We start from the raw sequence: 17,994 nt of genomic DNA, 5'->3' as shown, positions 1-17,994 counted from the left end.
CAAAGACTGCCCTTGTATGATAAAGTAATTCTAAATTGCATTTGTTTTTTTTAAATAATAATTTGAATCTAAACCTGGCTGTGAACTCTACACTCGTAAATGCCACAAGAAAGTGGGAACAAAAAGGCCATTCAGCAAACTGACCAGGTACTTGAGCCTTTATAGGACCTAGAAGATTCCTCTTGCAATATTCTTGAACAATTGGCTCTTTAAATTAAATTATTCCTAATGCACCAGATTATCCAAGTATCATTAATCATAAATGTTGTCCAGTCTAGCCTATGATGAAAAAATTGACTGACTATTGGTTGAGTTGGATGGCAATGGGCAGGATGAGATGTAGTTGATGCCTCCGTCTGTAAGTTGCAAATTTTCTGTTCACTATTGTCTCCAAGCTTAAAGCTGGCTCCCTTGTTGAAACCACTGGCCCAGAAAGATGTGGGAATGGTTGACGATGGGGTAGGATTGGTGGTGGTCTAAAATGTTTCTTCCCCAGCATCTGCCCCCGCCCCACCACCACTTGCCTGGATGGCAACACATCCTGTTGCTATTCAACCAGATCTACCATTGCTACAGAAGGAGGAAAGATCCCTTCTCTGCAAGAATTAACATTTTATTTCCAATTAATTGACAAATATTCATCTGCAGATGCTGAGACAGAAGTTGTCACATAACTAAAGAAATTGTAGTCTGACCTTTCTAATATTGTTTCTATTTTCTGACAGTATGGACATGCTACAGTTGGTGGAACAGCCCACGTCCCTTTGGGCTGGGATCACTGGCATGGACTGGTAAGTGACGAATTGTCTTTGTTTAACAGAATTTGAGTTGGATGATTATTTAAAGTAACCAGTTAAACTGCTTTTGAAATTTTTAGTCACTGAAAATGAGATCTTTGACCATCAACCATTATGGGATCTGCAGTCTGAAAATTTCTTTCTAAACTTTGCCTTCTCTTTCTGAAAATCTGAAACCTTAACTCTGTGAGCTTTTGGTCACTGTCCCTAAACCTTTCCCCTGGCATCTGATGAGTATTAGTTCCTGCCATACTCTCTTTCACCAGCCCCCATCTTCTTTTTGTGAAGAACCTTGGGACATTATGTTGAAAATGCATACAAGTGCAGTTTATTCTTTATTGCTTGAATAATTGTCCTCGAGTGCAAAATTCTTGTTATCAATGTTTCAGTATGTTCAATAGTAGCATAAGTGCCTCAATTTTCCGACAATTTAACTAGCACATTCCACAATTGGCCATGTAAAAAATCACCAAACTGACAACTAACAAAGCAGGCCTCCTGCAAGTATGTACATAAAAGTTTCCTTCACATTTCATCATTTGTATTGTGGAATAAGTTGCAGGATTTTGCCTCTGAAGAAACTGTGGGCTATTGTGCAATATGTTAGTCACTCTTTTGTTGCTACATTTAATTTGTTAAATGTACCTGTTGTGTATGGGTGCTTTCTCCTGTCTCTCCTTGAGAACTTGCCTAGCCTCCATCCCCCAGTTACAACTCTCAATGCTGTGTGGATGGAATTCTGCTGCACACTACCGTTTGCTAATTCTTGCAATAATTTATCTCAGAATTCCCTTTCTGCTTTGGGCAGCTTCAGTTTGGAGCATTAAGGAGCAGACACAGCAGTGGCCATGAATTTAATCTATACAAACGGCCTCAATGGCTGCTATGTATATGTCTCTGCAGATTATTTCATTTAGTCAAACTGGTGAGTGTGCAATTTGGCAGTATCAGAATAATGTCACTATTATACTAACCAGTGTTTCATTCTCATAAGCAACACCTTGCAGCTACTAACATAAACTTCTGGCTCAACTTGTTCTTGTATTAAGCCCATGAGAAAGCCTTGGTAAAGAAAACCATCAACTGAGCTACACTTCCGTCCAGAAGATCAATGGAGGTAGACTTTTAAGTCATGGTGATGGCACAAACTGGTCACAATGTGGTCCTATTAACTATGTAATGGCTCTTTTTGATTTTGGAAGCTGAAGCAGTGGATAATTAACAGCCAGATGATTTGGGTTCCTTGATGAGCAAACAGCTCAATGGGGTTGGAGGCAGGGGGAGGGGGCGATTTCTGTCCTTTGAAGAACAGGATTGGAACTTCCATATAATGCATTCGATTTAAAATAAGAACAAAAAGATGCCTGGGAACAAACAAAACAAAATTAATTTAACATGTATCAATGAATACTACAAGGACTTAAAGACTCAGTTTAAATGGTTGACCAGAAGTACTTGTTTGTCTGTAGGATTATAGGATGCCTCTTAAAATTGTCCATTGGTCCACTGTAACAAAATGACACCAATCCCCATCATATCTCAACATGGGTATTATGGGCTTAGCCCAAACCCAAGACCTCAAGAGCCCATCTAAGCACATGAGCCTATACTCTTGTTCCTGATACAAGGCTAGTAGGCTGGGGCACCAAATATCACACTCCAATGCAGATAACTCTCTAATGATGTGCAACAAAGTCTTGTTCCTAGAAATTTCAGCCAAGTTTTGCAAGTGGCCCTGCTCTTGGGCACCTCTAAAAGGTGTCGTGTATCCTTTTGCAGATTGTGTTTTTCTCAGTGACCTGAAGAGTGCAATTTTCTTATGCAGGTGGGAAACTCAAAATATTATAACTACACGCTGTCTGTGAATGGTGCAGCTGAAAAGCATGGAGACACCTACCAAAAGGACTATCTGACTGACCTTATAGTAAGACACATTTACTCTTTTGAAGTCTGTTAAGTCAGTGTTAAAAATGGACTGATGGTGTTAATGCTGAGGATATATCACAGCTGCTGCAGGATTTTATTGTTAAAGTCTGACAATAGAACAAGCAGCTCAACTTCTGGAACCTTTGTACAATGTGCAACCTTACAAATCAGCTGTTGCTTGGAGGAAATGTTTTCACTGAATATTTGCCAGAATATTAGGAAAGATGTGTGCCTTGCTAAAGCTTCTTTCAAGTTGAATGAGCCGTTCGCATCTTTATCTTTTGTGCTGTCAGCTATAAAAATATGATAGTTCAGCTCCTTGTGGTCTGAATTGCAAAATGATGGTGTCAGTGCTGTTTAAAATTGGGTCAATTAAATAGTCTTGTTTTCGGTAGGTAAGGCAAGAATTGCCATTCAGCCTTACTGGCACACTTTGCTATCTGGGTAAAGCTGCCCTGGGATCCTACCCACGGGAACTAGTCAATCTCAAATGGTCACCAGAAAGGAAAGATGGCTGTCAGTGTTGCTGACTGCAAGCTGGGTATCCAATATTTTTTGAGCACTGAGAGGTGGGTTTCCATCTTTAGCCAGTTCCTTATCGTGCTGCCTTGGATATGAATGCTTCAAGTGAACATGTTGAAATTGATTTTTTTTTTAGGGTGAAATAATTAGTTGTTAGCATGCATCTTTTGATACTTGAAGCATATTAACAATGCTTACAGCACAAAGGCTTTGCCTCTGTATGGCCAGAATATGTGGTTTGCAATGGTATAATTAGTGGAGGCTCCTCCTATAGGGAGAGTTCAATATAGCAAAATACTGCAGATGCTAGAAATCTGATGCAGCAGGTTAGGCATTGTATGTGCTGAGAGCAAGGTTGAATTAACCCTTCAGGTTTGAGAGGAAAAGTCATGGTTAAACCTGTCTTCCCATTTTTCCACAGTGATGCTGCCTGACCTCAGTGTTTCCAGCACTTTTGGTTTCTATTGACTGTTTTCCCTCATCAGTTTTCTGAAGTAGAAAGTGGTCCGCTTGTGGAAATTGACTATCTAACCACCTGTCTACTTTGTGTCCAGGCGAACCGCTCCATCGAGTTTCTGCAGTCCAGGAAGCACAGGGTTCCATTTTTCATGATGCTGTCCACTCCAGCCTGCCATTCTCCCTGGACTGTAGCTCCACGGTACAGCAAGTCTTATAACGTCACCAAAGCCCCACGTCATGGAAGTTTCAATGTTCACGGGAAGGTCAGTAGAGCCCATGCACAATGAAATAAAGCTTCATGTGAGTCAGCTGCAAGATCTTTAGAGCAGAGAGTTAAGGCAAGAATTAAGAGGTTTCAAAATTTTGATGGGCTTTGAAAGAGTCAATTAGAATTAAACATCAGTCATTTTTTTAGAAGCAAATTGCTGGGAGAAGCTCTATAAACCTACGTCATTGTCCTGACTTCTGTCAGATGCTTAATAATCTGTGTTTCACTATTTTTCTTTTAAATTCATTTTGCTTGTGAAACCAGCTGGCATCAGAAGTAGCAGTAATCTCCACTAGGTGGTGTCAGCAGCCAACAGTGGTGATGGTTCCAACACCAGTATGTGTCATTTCAGCACTTAGTATCTAATTTTAAAAAGCTTCTGCATGTGCTAGAAGTGTAGCTGACTCAGGGCATTGTCTGTGCAGAGGAAACTCTCAATTTCTAAAATAAATGGCCCTTTGTGTTTGTTTAGCAAATACACTAGGTAAATCCTAGGACCCAAAATCATATTCACGTGATTGGGCTGTTAATTGGAAGCAAGAATCTGGTGCAAATGTGACAGCAGCTGTTGCAGTTACAATGATTTTTATTCTCCCACAGGACAAACACTGGCTGCTCCGACAACCAAAAACGCCTATGAAGAACACTTCTATTGAATTCCTGGACAATGTTTTTAGAAGGAGGTACTAGGATGTACTCACTTTTCAAAGTCTAAGCCTGCTGTAGACTGGGTGATGTATTTTTTTTTTCTCTCCTTCAGGATTCAAGTTTAAATTCTGTCGAGACAAACGGGATGGAAATAATTTCTAGGGGTTGCAGATCATTCTGGGAAGGTGGGGGGTAATGGGGAGCGGCCAGGAGAGTGTGGGGGGTGGGGAGGGGTCAGGAGAGCGGGGAGAGGTGATTACTGGATGTCTCAGCGGTGCTCAGGACCCCATAATAAACAAGTATCAACAAAATTAAGTCTTTGACTCAAGCCTGGGTGTGGGGCACTTTCAACTCACGTGAGCAGTTGACAGTTTTTTCTGATCTTGCAGCTGAAGAGAGATTACCACTGTAAGTGGCATGTTCTATTGCGTCATTAGCTTCATTATATGTTTAAGTTGTGAATCGTTATTAAAGCTGCAACAGCCTGGCTGCTGATGAAATTCTATATTAAACTTTTCTTCTTTTGAATGGCTTCGGAGTTGATCATTAAGCTTTGCCAAATAAAAAAAAAGAGTTTGCAGCAAATTTGACCAAACAGTTTGTCAAAATGTGGTTTTAAGTATTTTGTCCCAAAAAATTTGTTGCTCAACTCCTGAATTGTGAGCAGTGCAGTGGGGTACAAACTCCAAATGAAATGACAAGTAAGGAAAGTAGGTCCTGTATTTCATTATTAAGGCAATAATGAATTTGACTTGTATGTAAGAATGCAACAATACTTGAGTAAGTTGTTTACATAATTGACCAGGGTGGCCCAGAGCATCTGTACTAATGCAGTTATTGTGCTGTTGACTTGCTATCACGGTTGAGTTTAACCTGAGATTTCAATGGTTTGAGGACACTATGTTGTAATGCAGAACTTAAGTTGTTTGTAGCAGAGTTTAAATCTAATTACATAGAAGAAAATGGCAACATGAAATGGGACTAATTGAATAGCTCTTTGCAAGAGCCAGAAAGACACAATGGACTGAGTAGCCTCCTTCTGTTCTGCACCATTTGTTAGAATCCTGTTGGAGACCATTAATGTTTAAAGAGAAATTTGAACACCCAGTGATTAACTGAGAGAAACTACACCACTAGATTCCATGATTCAAAACATGAATTTTACTATTCGGGAAACAAGTAAAGCAGACAGTACTAAACAAACATTAGGCCGAATCTTACAAGGAGTGACAATCCGATGGCGATTGCCACTCTGCTCCTATTCACTTAGCTTGCATCAAACTTCTCAACTGGACCTCCTAAGAAATGTGGAACCTACCTCTTCAGGAGTCTTTCCTTGGGAATGCAGGAGTGTTGGGAGAAGCCAAGTCCCACTCCTTTTTATATAGCACGACCTGCTGTATTCTGGTAACCTTAAATTCCCGAAGACATTTTGAGAAGTTAGAGAGAACTAAGGGTGGAATTTTACAGCTCCATCTCAGTGGGGGTGGAGCAGTTCCGAAATCCATTGACATTGGTGGGACCATAAAACCCTGCTAGCATAAAATTACATTCTGAGCGTGTGACGAGGTAGGGTGGCAGCTAAACCGGTAAGGTGGTGGGGGGGGCGGGTGGTGCGGGTTGGTCGTCTGATCAGGGGTCCAGTAGGCAGGGCTCAGCAGAGAAGGGTGCAGACTGCGTTAATCACTGGGGCCCATACTTCCAGGGGACCTGGGCTGCTGGGCCAAGATACTTCATGTCTAAAGCAGCCCAGTCCAGCATGTCTAGCACCCTGGTTGACTGACAGTATACTGTTGCTCTAAACACAACAACCATTGACCAAGTAGGGCCAGTTTCCTCAGCCCCTCCTCTGTTAACTTGTGTTGTATCTCCTTTGAGGGCTGTTCTGTTGGAGCATCATTTCAGACCACTACATAAGGTAGGGCAAAGTGCCTAATGCCCCAGCTTTGCACCCAGAAAGACCTTCCCACCCCATTGCCCACATCTCTGACAGTGTGCATGCTCTACGCCCCCTCCCCACCACCCTCCAACCTCCTCAGTCCCCAACACCATCCCTGGCCAGTTCCTGGATCACGCACAGTTGTCCTGTGAAATTTGTTGGAAGAGCAGCTGGCCCCGGAGCCACAATGTCTGAGTAATGAGGCTGCTGGTGAACACTAAACAGGTTAACTTGGGCAATTGGAGCTGTAGCTGTCCTAGAGTCCACTCCATGACCTCTAATGTGAATGAGTTTAAAGTTGCATATCCCCGGATTCAGTTTAGAATATATAGGTACACTATTTAACACAGGCGGTAAAGCAGCCATGGTGATTGGAAAATCTCCAACTTTCAGAAGACAGGGCAGGCAAGGTTTATGGAGGGAGACAGCATTGGTGAGGTGGGTTGGCGTCTTCAGTATGAGAGTGCGTTCCCCTCCTTCCCCCTTTCGGAATCCCAGTAAACAGGTCAAGAGGAAATCCGCTTGCTGCATAATTCAGAAAACCGTATAACGGTATCCAAGAGACAAGGGAACTATTTAATTGAATAAAAAGGAAAGTTGCAGTTACTAAAAACTCTGAAGGGCAAGGTGAGGGGGATGTGAGAGACAGTGTGTAAGCAGAACTCTGAAACTGGGAGTGAGCTGGACACACAAAGGGACACAGAGGCTGTTTGTTGCGCGTGCGCACACAAACACCCTGTTCTCCCTCCCTCCCTAAAAATACTATCCACAGAGGCTAAAAGACAACCTGTTACTGACCCCCATCTTCATAGGAATTCCACTGAGGCCAGTGAATATAAGGCCATTGTTGGTCAGTACTTATCCCTGCCCCAAACATCTTCCCCCTTCCCTGATGACCAACACTTGAGGCCTAGTCTGTTTCTCTCTAGCTCTGCTTCTTAAGCAAAAGGCAAAAAATGATCTTATTGGTTAGTTCTGTTGCTTGACAGTTCTTAATGGTCATTTTTATTAATTACTTTTAAATTACCAATTTATTGCTTTGACTTTTTTTTGCTTTTCATGTTTAATGTTGTGTCAAACCAGATCTCAGGCAGCTGATGCTGGGTTTCTTGCTGAAGGGGAACGAGAGGCTCGCAGAGAGTCTTTGTTGGAGGGCTGGCAATTGGGGTTGTTTTTGTTCCAATGGAAACAGCAAGTGTTGAAAATGCTCAGCCTGTCTGGTGGCATCTGTGCAGAAACAAACAGAGGTCAGTGATCCTTCATCAGAACTGGTGCAGATTATGCACCTGAAGTGTTAACTCTGTTTCTCTCTCCACAGATGCTACCTAACCTGCTGAGTATTTCCAGCATTTTCTGTTTTATATTTTTTATTTGAAATTTTATTTTCTGCAAAGGAAGAAGTGTGCATAAGACAGTCGCCAGGTAGAAAATACAGTGGAGACTCAGGCTGAATATAGAAGGACCAGAGGGTAAGTGAAAAAACTAAAGCAAGGAGAGCATGAAGAGAGACTGGCAGCTAACAAAAAGGGAATCCCAAGGTCTTGTATAGGCATAGAAATAATAAAAGGATGGTAAAAGAAAGAGTACGGCCAATTAGTGATGATAAAGGTGACTTGCATGTGGAGGCAGGAGAAATAGCGGAGGTATTAAATGAGTACTTTGCATCTGTCTTTATAAAGGAAGAAGATGCTACCCAATCCAAGGTGAGAGAGGAGGTAACTGGTACACAAGAAGAATTTACAATTGAGAAGGAGGAAGTTTTAGAAAGGCTATCTTTACTTAAGGTAACTTATCTTTAGCTAAAATACCAGGACCAGATGAGATGCATCCAATGGTACTGAGGTAAGTGAGTGGAAATTGCAGAGGCACGAGTGATAATCTCCCAGTCTTCCTGAAACATGGGTGATGCCAGAGGACTGGGAATTGTGAATGTTACACCCTTGTTCAAAAAGGGGTGCAAGGATAAGGCTGGCAATGACAGACCAGTCAGTTGATTTCAGTAGTAGAGTAATTTCTGAAAACTATAGTCTCGGAAAAAACAATTGTCACTTAGACAAGTGCAGGATAATTAATGGAAACCAGCACAGATTCATAAAGGGAAAATCGTGTTTAACTAACTAGCTTGAGGAGCTAACACAGAAGGTTGATAAAGGCAATGCTGTTGATGTGGTGTTTATAGATTTTTCAAAAGGCATTGGATAGAGTGCCACACATAGACTTGAGTAGAATTCGAGGTCATGGAATAAAGGGGAAAGTAGGCACTTGGATAAGAAATTGGCTGAGTGACAGGAAACATCAGTAGTGGATCCCAAGAAAAGGAATTTGTGGAATGTCTATGAGATGGCTTTTTGGAGCAGCTTGTGGTGGAGCCCACTAGGGAACAGGCAATTCTAGATTTAGTGATGTGTAATGAGGCAGATTTGATAAGGGAGCTTAAGGTGAAGAAACCCTTAGGAGGAAGTGACCATAATATGATAGAATTTACCCTGCAATTTGAGAGGAAAAAGCTGGAATCAGATGTAACAGTATTACAGTTGAATAAAGGTAACTACAGAGGCATGAGGGAGGAGCTAGCCAGAATTGACTGGGAGATGAGCCTAGCAGGAAAGACAGTGGAACAGCAATGGCAGGAGTTTCTGGGAGTAATTTGGGAGATACAGCAAAAATTCATCCCTAGGAAGAAGAAGCATACTAAAGGGAGGACGAGGCAACCAAGGCTGACAAGGGAAGTCAGGGACAGCATAAAAGCTAAAGAGAAAGCATACAATGCGGCGAAGAGCAGTGGGAAACCAGGGGATTGGGAAGCCTACAAAGACCAACAGAGGACAACTAAAAAAGAAATAAGGAGGGAGAAGATTAAATATGAGGGTAAACTAGCCAGTAATATAAAAGAAGATTGCAAGAGTTTTTTTTAGATATATAAAGGGTAAGAGAGAGGCAAAAGTGGACATTGGGCCACTGGAAATGACGCTGGAGAAGTAATAAAGGGGAACAAAGAAATGGCGGAGGAACTGAATAGGTACTTTGCGTCAGTCTTCATGGAGGAAGACACGAATAACATCCCCAAAGTTCAAGAGAGTAAGGGGCAGAGGTGAGTATGGTGGCCATCACCAAGGAGAAGGTGCTAGGAAAACTGAAAGGTCTGAAGGTGGATAAATCACCTGGACCAGATGGTAAAATAGGGCAAAGTCAGTATGGTTTCATCAAGAGGAGGTCATGCCTGACAAATCTGTTAGAATTCTTTGAGGAGGTAACGAGCAGGTTAGACAAAGGAGAGCCAATGGATGTTATCTACTTGGACTTCCAGAAGGCCTTTGACAAGGTGCCGCACAGGAGGCTGCTCAGTAAGATAAGAGCCCATGGTGTTAGAGGCAAGGTACTAGCATGGATACAAGATTGGCTGTCTGGCAGGAGGCAGAGAGTGGGGATAAGGGGGTCCTTCTCAGGATGGCGACCGGTGACTATTGGAGTTCTGCAAGGGTCAGTGTTGGGACCACAGCTTTTCACTTTATACATTAATGATCTAGATGAAGGAACTGAGGGCATTCTGGCTAAGTTTGCAGATGATACAAAGATAGGTGGAGGGACAGGTAGTATTGAGGAGGTGGGGAGGCTGCAGAAGGATTTTGACAGGTTAGGAGAATGGGCAAAGAAGTGGCAGATGGAATACAACGTGGGGAAGTGTGAGGTCATGCACTTTGGTAGGAAGAATAGAGGCATAGACTAGTTTCTAAATGGGGAGAGAATTCAGAAATCTGGAGTGCAAAGGGACTTGGGAGTCCTAGTCCAGGATTCTCTTAAGGTTAACTTGCAGGTTGAGTCGGTAGTTAGGAAGGCAAATGCAATGTTGGCATTTATTTCGAGAGGACTAGAATATAAAAGCAGGAATGTGCTGCTGAGGCTTTATAAGGCTCTGGTCAGACCACATTTAGAATATTGTGAGCAATTTTGGGCCCCGTATCTCAGGAAGGATATGCTGGCCCTGGAGAGGGTCCAGAGGAGGTTCACGAGAATGATCCCAGGAATGAAAGGCTTAATGTATGAGGAACATTTGAGGACTCTGGGTCTATACTCGATGGAGTTTAGAAGGATGAGGGGGGATCTGATTGAAACTTACAAAATACTGAAAGGCCTGGATAGTGAACGTGGGGAAGATGTTTCCATTAGTAGGAGAGACTAGGACCCGAGGGCACAGCCTCAGATTAAAGGGAAGACCTTTTAGAACAGAGATGAGGAGAAACTTCTTTAGCCAGAGAGTGGTGAATCTATGGAATTCATTGCCACAGAAGGCTGTGGAGGCCAGGTCATTGAGTGTATTTAAGACCAAGATAGATAGGTTCTTGATTGGTAAGGAGATCAAAGGTTACAGGGAGAAGGCGGGAGAATAGGGTTGAGAAACTTATCAGCTATGATTGAATGGCGGAGCAGACTCAGTGGGCCGAATGGCCTAATTTCTGCTCCTATGTCTTATGGTCTTACATCGGTGATAAATGGTTGGTTGTCAGACCAGAAGGAGGTTTGTAGTGGAGTTCCCCAGGGGTCATTGTTGGGAACCTTGCTCTTCCTGATATATATTAATGACCTATACTGTGGTATTTGGGACATGATTTCAAAATTTGCAGATGACATGAAAATTGGAAACGTCAATTTGAGGATAGTCATGAACTTCAAAAGGACATATACATGTTGGTGGATTGGGCAGACAAGTGGCAGATGAAGTTCAATGCAGAGAAGTGAGGTGATTCATTTTGGCAGGAAGAATATTGAGAGAGTATAAAATAAAAGGAGAAACTATAAAGGAGGTGAAGGAACAGAGGGGCCTTCCTGTATCTGTACATAAGCCATTGAAGATGGCAAGGCATGTTGAGAGGCAGTTAATACAGCATATAGTATCTTAGGCTTTATTAATAGGGGCATTGAGTACACGAGTAAGGAGGTCACAGTGAACTTGCATCAGACACTAGTTAGGCCTCATCTGGAGCACTGTGTCCAGTTCTGGGTGCTGTACTTGAGGAAAAGTGTGAAGGCATTAGAAAGTACAGAGGAGATTAACGAGAATGATACCCAGAATGAAGAATTGTAGCTATGAGGATAGATTGGAGAAGTTGGGACTGTTTTCCTTGAAGAAAAGAAGGCTGCAAGGAGACTTGATAGAGGTATTCAAGATCCTGAGAGGTATGGACAGGGTAAATAGTGAAAGTGGTTCCCACTAGAGAGAGCATAGAGAACTAGAGGGCGCAGATTCAAAATAATGGGCAAAAGGAGTGAAAGTGAGGTGGATGTCATGAAGCTATTAGTGTTTATAATGTTTTGGAAAATATTTTTCTTTTAGAATAGAGGTTTAGTCTGTGGGTGTGTCTTAATTGGATTAAAGCCAGCTAGTCTGGGTGCTTTGATATGTACCAGTTTTGATATGTAAGAGAGATAGCGTGCATTTGCATTTTTTCGAATAGAGCATTCAAGAAGTGGGGTGAAAATTGATGCCTTCCTAGCAGCTACCAAGCAATAAGTTTATATTACGAATAAAATTGGTGTTATGAAAGGGGCTTCTAGGTGACGTTCAAAGAGGTTGTTACAAGGAGAATTAACATTCAATGGAGCTGGTAGGTATAACTTCAGTAGTTTTCGGGTGTGCAGGCAGAGGCAATGTAAGATCAAAAGGCAGCTGCAAGCCTCCAACTGGCTCTACAGTGAAAAGAACCTCATTTTGAAATCATACGGTGAAAATGCTTTGCCTGGTGTTTGGTTAAGTCTATGGGTTGTTGTTGCCTTGATGGAGATTAGTTTGGGAATTTGTAAAGTTATGGTAGTAGTAATTTATAGCCAAGTGTATATATTTTAGCCTAAGTAAATTAATAAAATGCTTCATTTAGTTCATGTAAAACATCGAACTAGTGGTCTGATTCTTGAGTTTGGAGTCATATCTCAAACACAACATTTAAGATTATAGGTTATGACAATTGTTTAAAGTTTCCCTCTGGGAATTTTTAAATGACTCTGCTTTACCAACTGCATTGGTCATAACAATGAGGAAAACATTTTTTCACCCTCAGGGTAGTTGGGAGTCTGGAACAAACTTCCTGAGAAGGTGGTGGAGGCAGGTTCAATCGAGGTATTCGAAAGGGAATTGTATTGTATTTCTATCTGAAAAAAGAATGTGCAAGGTTATAGGGTTAAAGCAGGGGAGTGGGACTAGGTTAAATGCTGTTTCAGACAGGCAATGCAGACTTGATGGACCCAATGGTCTCCTTCAGCACTATAAAGTTTGTGACTCTGATTTCACGTTTTCAGTATCTACAGTACTTTGCTCTCCTATTATATGTTCCATGCTCAATGTTTCTATTTCAATTTAAAATGAAAAAATATTTATCTCCCAACATAAAGTATAAATCTTCTGTGAAAAAAGCCCACTTTTTTGGATAAAAATATAAAGTTATTGCAGGTGAATTGGTTGGTGCTAATTCACTGGACAGTTTTGTCACTTTTAAACTTTGAAGTGAAAACCAAAGTTATGCGCCAAGAGAATACGTCACTGGTTCAAGATATTCTCGAGCTTGGCTGCTTCCCTTGCCCAAAACCACCCCCCCTCCCAATGCTTGTGGCTTGTGCGTTACCTTCAATCGCAGGGCAGCTCTGCCGCCCACCCCAACATGTGTGAACCTTGAAGTTCAACAGGCGACCCAGTTGATGCACAACGTTACTGTGTACTCCCTTCCGAGTTCCCCTCAAAGTGCAGCCTGCCAAGTGCACGCGTTTTATATGCTATTGTGAAACATCAGTGTGCAATCATGCTAATGTGGAAGGATTATTTGGGGGTGGGGGGCAGGAGAGAGAGAGCAATTCCGGTGGGCTGGGCTTAAAATGATATGCAGATGTATTACAGTGAGATTCCCGGCGTCCAATGGTGGGAAACGTGGCCTGCCATTGGCGGGCTGAGTGGACAGTTGCAAACTGGTTTCCAGACGTCATGCAACTGATTTTTGGTCTTCTCGCCATATTGGGTGGCATGAGCAGACAATGTGCCCAAGGCCAGCAGGCACTGCTGATTCAGCCCAATGTTTCTGCTATCTTCAGAGGTATGCATTTTCTTGGGGTCTTTCCACTGGCTTCCAGCTAAACAAGCCTCCACCATTCCTTAAGCATCTTGCATCTGTGCACACCCCAGATCAAGTGTGAGCTACACTGCACTGTGGCTTACTGCCTCCACCTCGCAAAACCTTTGACTTCTGATAGATGTAGACCCAAGGCTATTTTTCAGATCCTGGACGACTCTGTGCCTGCTGAACTCGGGGCTGACACCTGCCGACTTGGGTGCTTGTATCTCCAACCCCAAAGAACTTCTTCTGAAAAATTTCCATGGACAACTTCCCAGGGCTCCACCCTGAATCACTCATGCCTAGAGTAACAGGGGTTAGTTGAGATGTCCAATTGATATTTACGTCAATTAAACTTTTAGTTTCGAAACCAAACCTTGACGTCTGTATGAAAAATTTGAATTTGGAATGAAGTCAGGGAGATTCTCCTCAGACTTGGTGTCTGAAGTCTCCCAGCTATATGAAGGCCCCCTGGGCTTTGACCCTCTTAACTCTGACCTCATAAGAACACATTCAACCCTTTGAGCTATAATTAACTTGGACTTGTTCAATTTGCATTTACGTTAGGGTTGTTTGTCAGTTTCTTAATTAGGCTTTCAGTTATCATGTATTTAACACAAAGTAAAAGTTACCTCTAAAATATTACTATGAACCATGAACTAGATGATTGACACACTCTACAATTCTATGACATTGCTGCAGTGCTTTGCTACTGCAGTTGGCTTGTGTGAGAAATTTGACTTGTCAGTGCACCATGGATAGCATGTGCACGTGTTCTCATGAAGCACATTTCAAGCAGAAAACAAACCCACCTATATTGTATATTAAACTTGCAAGTCAAGAAAAATGCTTTTAAGTTGGTTTTGTGACACTCCCGTGAAGAGCAGACATGTCATTGTTGTCAAGTAGACGAGGATTTGATTTGTGACATCACTGATGTGTTGAGTTGGAGAACCTTTTTTTAACCTTAGAACATGAGAACATAAATAGGAGCAGGATAAGGCCATTTGTCCCCTCAAGCCTGCCCGCCATCCAATAAGATATGGCTGATCTGCCCCAGGCCTCAACTCCTTCATGCCAGCTCCTCACAGCCTTCAACTCCCCGATTATTTCAAAAATCTATCTACCTCCTCTTTAAATACTTTGTGATCTAGCCTCCACAACTCTCTGGGGTAAACAATTCCAGACATTCACTACCCTCTGAGAGAAGAAATTATTTCGCACCTTAGTTTTAAATGAGTATCCCCTTATTCTGTAACTATGTCCCCTAGTTCAAGATTCCCCGACTAGTGGAACCATCTTCTCAACATCTACCCTGTCAAGCCCCCTCAGAATCTTGTACGTTTCTATAAGATCACCCCTCATTCTTCTAAACTCTAATGAATAAAGGCCTAATCTGTTTAGCTGTTCTTGATAAGTCAACCCCTTCATCCCAGAAATCAGCCTAGTGATTCTCTTTTTGAACTGCCTCCAATGCCAGTATATCCTTTCTTAAAGACAAGGACCAAAACTGTACACAATACTCCAGGTGCGGCCTCACCAACACCTTGTACAGTTGTAAAAAGCCTAGCCTATTTTTAAACTCCAATCCCATAGCAATATAGGCCAAAATTCCATTTGCCTTCTTAATTACTTGCTGCATCTGCATGCTAACTTTGTGTTTCATGCACAAGTACACCCAGATCCCTCTATGCTGCACCTTTGTGGAGTCTCTGTCCATTTAAATAATAGTCTGCCTTTTGATTCTTCCTACCAAAGTTCATGACCTCAGACTTCCCTACATTAAACTCCAACTGCCAAGTTTTTGCCCACTCACTGAACCTATCTATATCCCCTTGCAGATTCCTTATGTCCTCATCACAAAATGCCCTTCCACTTATTTTTTGTATCGTCAGCAAATCTGGATACATTACACTCTACCCTTCCTCCAAGTCATTAATATAGATAATAAATAATTGAGGCCCTCCGACTGATCCTTGTGGCACTCCCCTAGTTATGTCTTTCCAACCTGAAAAAGACCCATTGATCCCGACACTCTTCTGTGCGTTAACCAATCCTCATTCCATGTTAATGCATTACCCCCAATACGGTGTGCTCCTGTCTTGTGCAATGATGTTTTATTTGGCACCTTATCGAATGCCTTCTGGAAGTCCAAAAGCGCTACACCTACCGGTTCCCCTTTATCAACTCTGCTTGTTATTTCCTGAAAGAACCCTAGCAAATTGGGATGAAACATTTAAGTTTTGAAGAGAGATTGGATAGATTTGGGTTGTTTTCGTTGGAGCAGAGAAAACTGAGGGGCGACCTGATCGAGGTGTACAAGATTGAGGGGCATGGATAGGGAGCAGCTGTTCCCCTTAGTTGAAGGGCCAGACACGAGGGGACATAAATTCAAGATAAGGGGCAGGAGGTTTAGGGTGGATGTGAGGAAAAACTTTGTTACCCAGAGGGTGGTGACAGTCTGGAATGCGCTGCCTGGGAGGGTGGTGGAGGCGGGTTGCCTCACATCCTTTAAAAAGTACTTGGAATAGCACGTCATAACATTCAAGGCTATGGGCCAAGTGCTGGTAAATGGGATTAGGTAGGTAGGTCAGGTGTTTCTCATGTGTCGGTGCAGACACGATGGGCCGAAGGGCCTCTTCTGCACTCTGATTCTGTGAAATTTGTCAAACATGATTTCCCTTTCCCAAAACCATGTTGACTCTGTTTGATTGCATTAAGCTTTTCTAAATGTCCTGCTATTTCTTCTTTAATAATGGACTCTAGCATTTTCCCAACGACAGATGTTAGGCTTACTGGCCTATAGTTTCCTGCTTTTTGTCTCCGTCCCTTCTTGAATAGGGGCGTCACACTAACAGTTTTCCAATCCGCTGGGACCCTCCTAGAATTCAGTGAGTTCTGCAATATTTTGACCAATGCCCCCACTATCTCTGCAGTCATTTCCTTCCTTGGATGCAGGTTATCAGGTCCTGGCGACAGTCTGCATTTAGTCCCATCAGTTTGTCAAATATTTTGTCCCTCATGATAAAGACAAGATCTTTCCTCCCATTAGCTCCTTGCTTATCTGATATCTTTTGGGATGTTTATAGTGTCCTTCACTGTGAAGACCAATGTTAAATATTGGCTTAAATTATCTGCCATTTCCCTGTTCCCTGTTAACAATTCTCTAGTCACATCCTCCAAGAGTCCCACACTCACTTTAGCCACTCTTTCTTTTTATATACTCGTAGAAGCTCTTGCTGTTTGTTTTTTTTAATGTTCCTTGTCCATTTATTTTCATAATCAATTTGACCGGGATACACTTTTACTGAGCTTTTATGAAATAGCTGCTTCATTGTCTGCTACTGCTCATCCACTGACCTTCTCCTTGGTCTATTTTCGCAGCCTCATTTAGACAACCGTCTTCATACCTCTGTAATTGCCCTTATTTAAGTTGAGGACATTGGTTTGAGACCCCAGTTGCTCGCTTTCAAACTGTATTTGAAACTCTACCATGTTGTGACTGCTACCCTCTAGAAGATCCTTAACCATGATATCTCTTATTAATCCCATCTCATTACACAGTACTAGATCTAAAATAGCTTGTTCCCGTGTAGGTTCTGCAATGTATTGGCCTGAGAAACAACTCCTGATGCACTCTACAAATTCGTCTTCCATGTTACACCTGTCAATTTGATTTGTCCAATCAATATGCAGATTAAAATTACCCATGACAATTGTAGCAGCCGCCTTAAATGCCTCCATTATTTCCCGATTTATACCTTGTCCTACAGTAAGGCAATTCTTCAGGGGCCTTTCAATGACTCCACCCATGACTTCTTCCTCTTGCCATTCCTTATTTCCACCCAAACTGATTCTACATCATGATCTATTGCACCTATATCACTACTCACCACTGCACTGATACCTTCCTTTGTTAGCAAGCTACCCCACCTCCTTTTCCTTTTTGCCTATATTTTTTTTTTTGGAACGTCAAATACCGTTGAATATTGAGTTCCCAGTCTTGGCCACCCTGCAACCACGTCTCTGTAATAGCTATCAAGTTATACTCATTTATTTCTATTTGTGCCGTCAACTCATCTATCTTGTTACAAATGCTGCGTGCATTCAGATAAAGAGCCTTGAGCTTTGACTTTTTATTATTACTCATTCTGGTTCTAATTCCTGCTGCACTCTTATATTTTCTGCCGCTTCCTGTCACACTTTGATTATCGTTCACCTCTTCACTACCCTGCACCTCTGCTCTTTTGCTTCTTTTTGATTTTCTTTAAACTTCAATTGAACCCCACCCCCCACTAATTAGTTTAAAGTCCTATCTACAACCCGAGTTATACGATTCGC

At 42.2% G+C, this 17,994-nt stretch overlaps 1 protein-coding gene across 1 annotated transcript in view; it reads left to right on the top strand.

Moving 5' to 3' along the window:
• The window catches only part of gnsb (glucosamine (N-acetyl)-6-sulfatase (Sanfilippo disease IIID), b), a 42,328-nt gene that overhangs the window by 14,380 nt on the left and 9,954 nt on the right, over positions 1-17,994 (top strand). The window contains exons 4-7 of the mRNA XM_078565540.1: positions 726-791; positions 2,623-2,721; positions 3,800-3,967; positions 4,573-4,655. Of these exons, the coding sequence (XP_078421666.1) occupies positions 726-791; positions 2,623-2,721; positions 3,800-3,967; positions 4,573-4,655 (416 nt within the window). The remainder of the gene's footprint in view (positions 1-725; positions 792-2,622; positions 2,722-3,799; positions 3,968-4,572; positions 4,656-17,994) is intronic.

This window comes from Cetorhinus maximus, chromosome 20 (assembly GCF_964194155.1).
Source record: "Cetorhinus maximus chromosome 20, sCetMax3.hap1.1, whole genome shotgun sequence".
Lineage (NCBI taxonomy): Eukaryota > Metazoa > Chordata > Chondrichthyes > Lamniformes > Cetorhinidae > Cetorhinus > Cetorhinus maximus.
The sequence above is the reverse complement of the archived record's forward strand: the minus strand, read 5'-3'. Positions and strand labels throughout refer to the sequence as shown.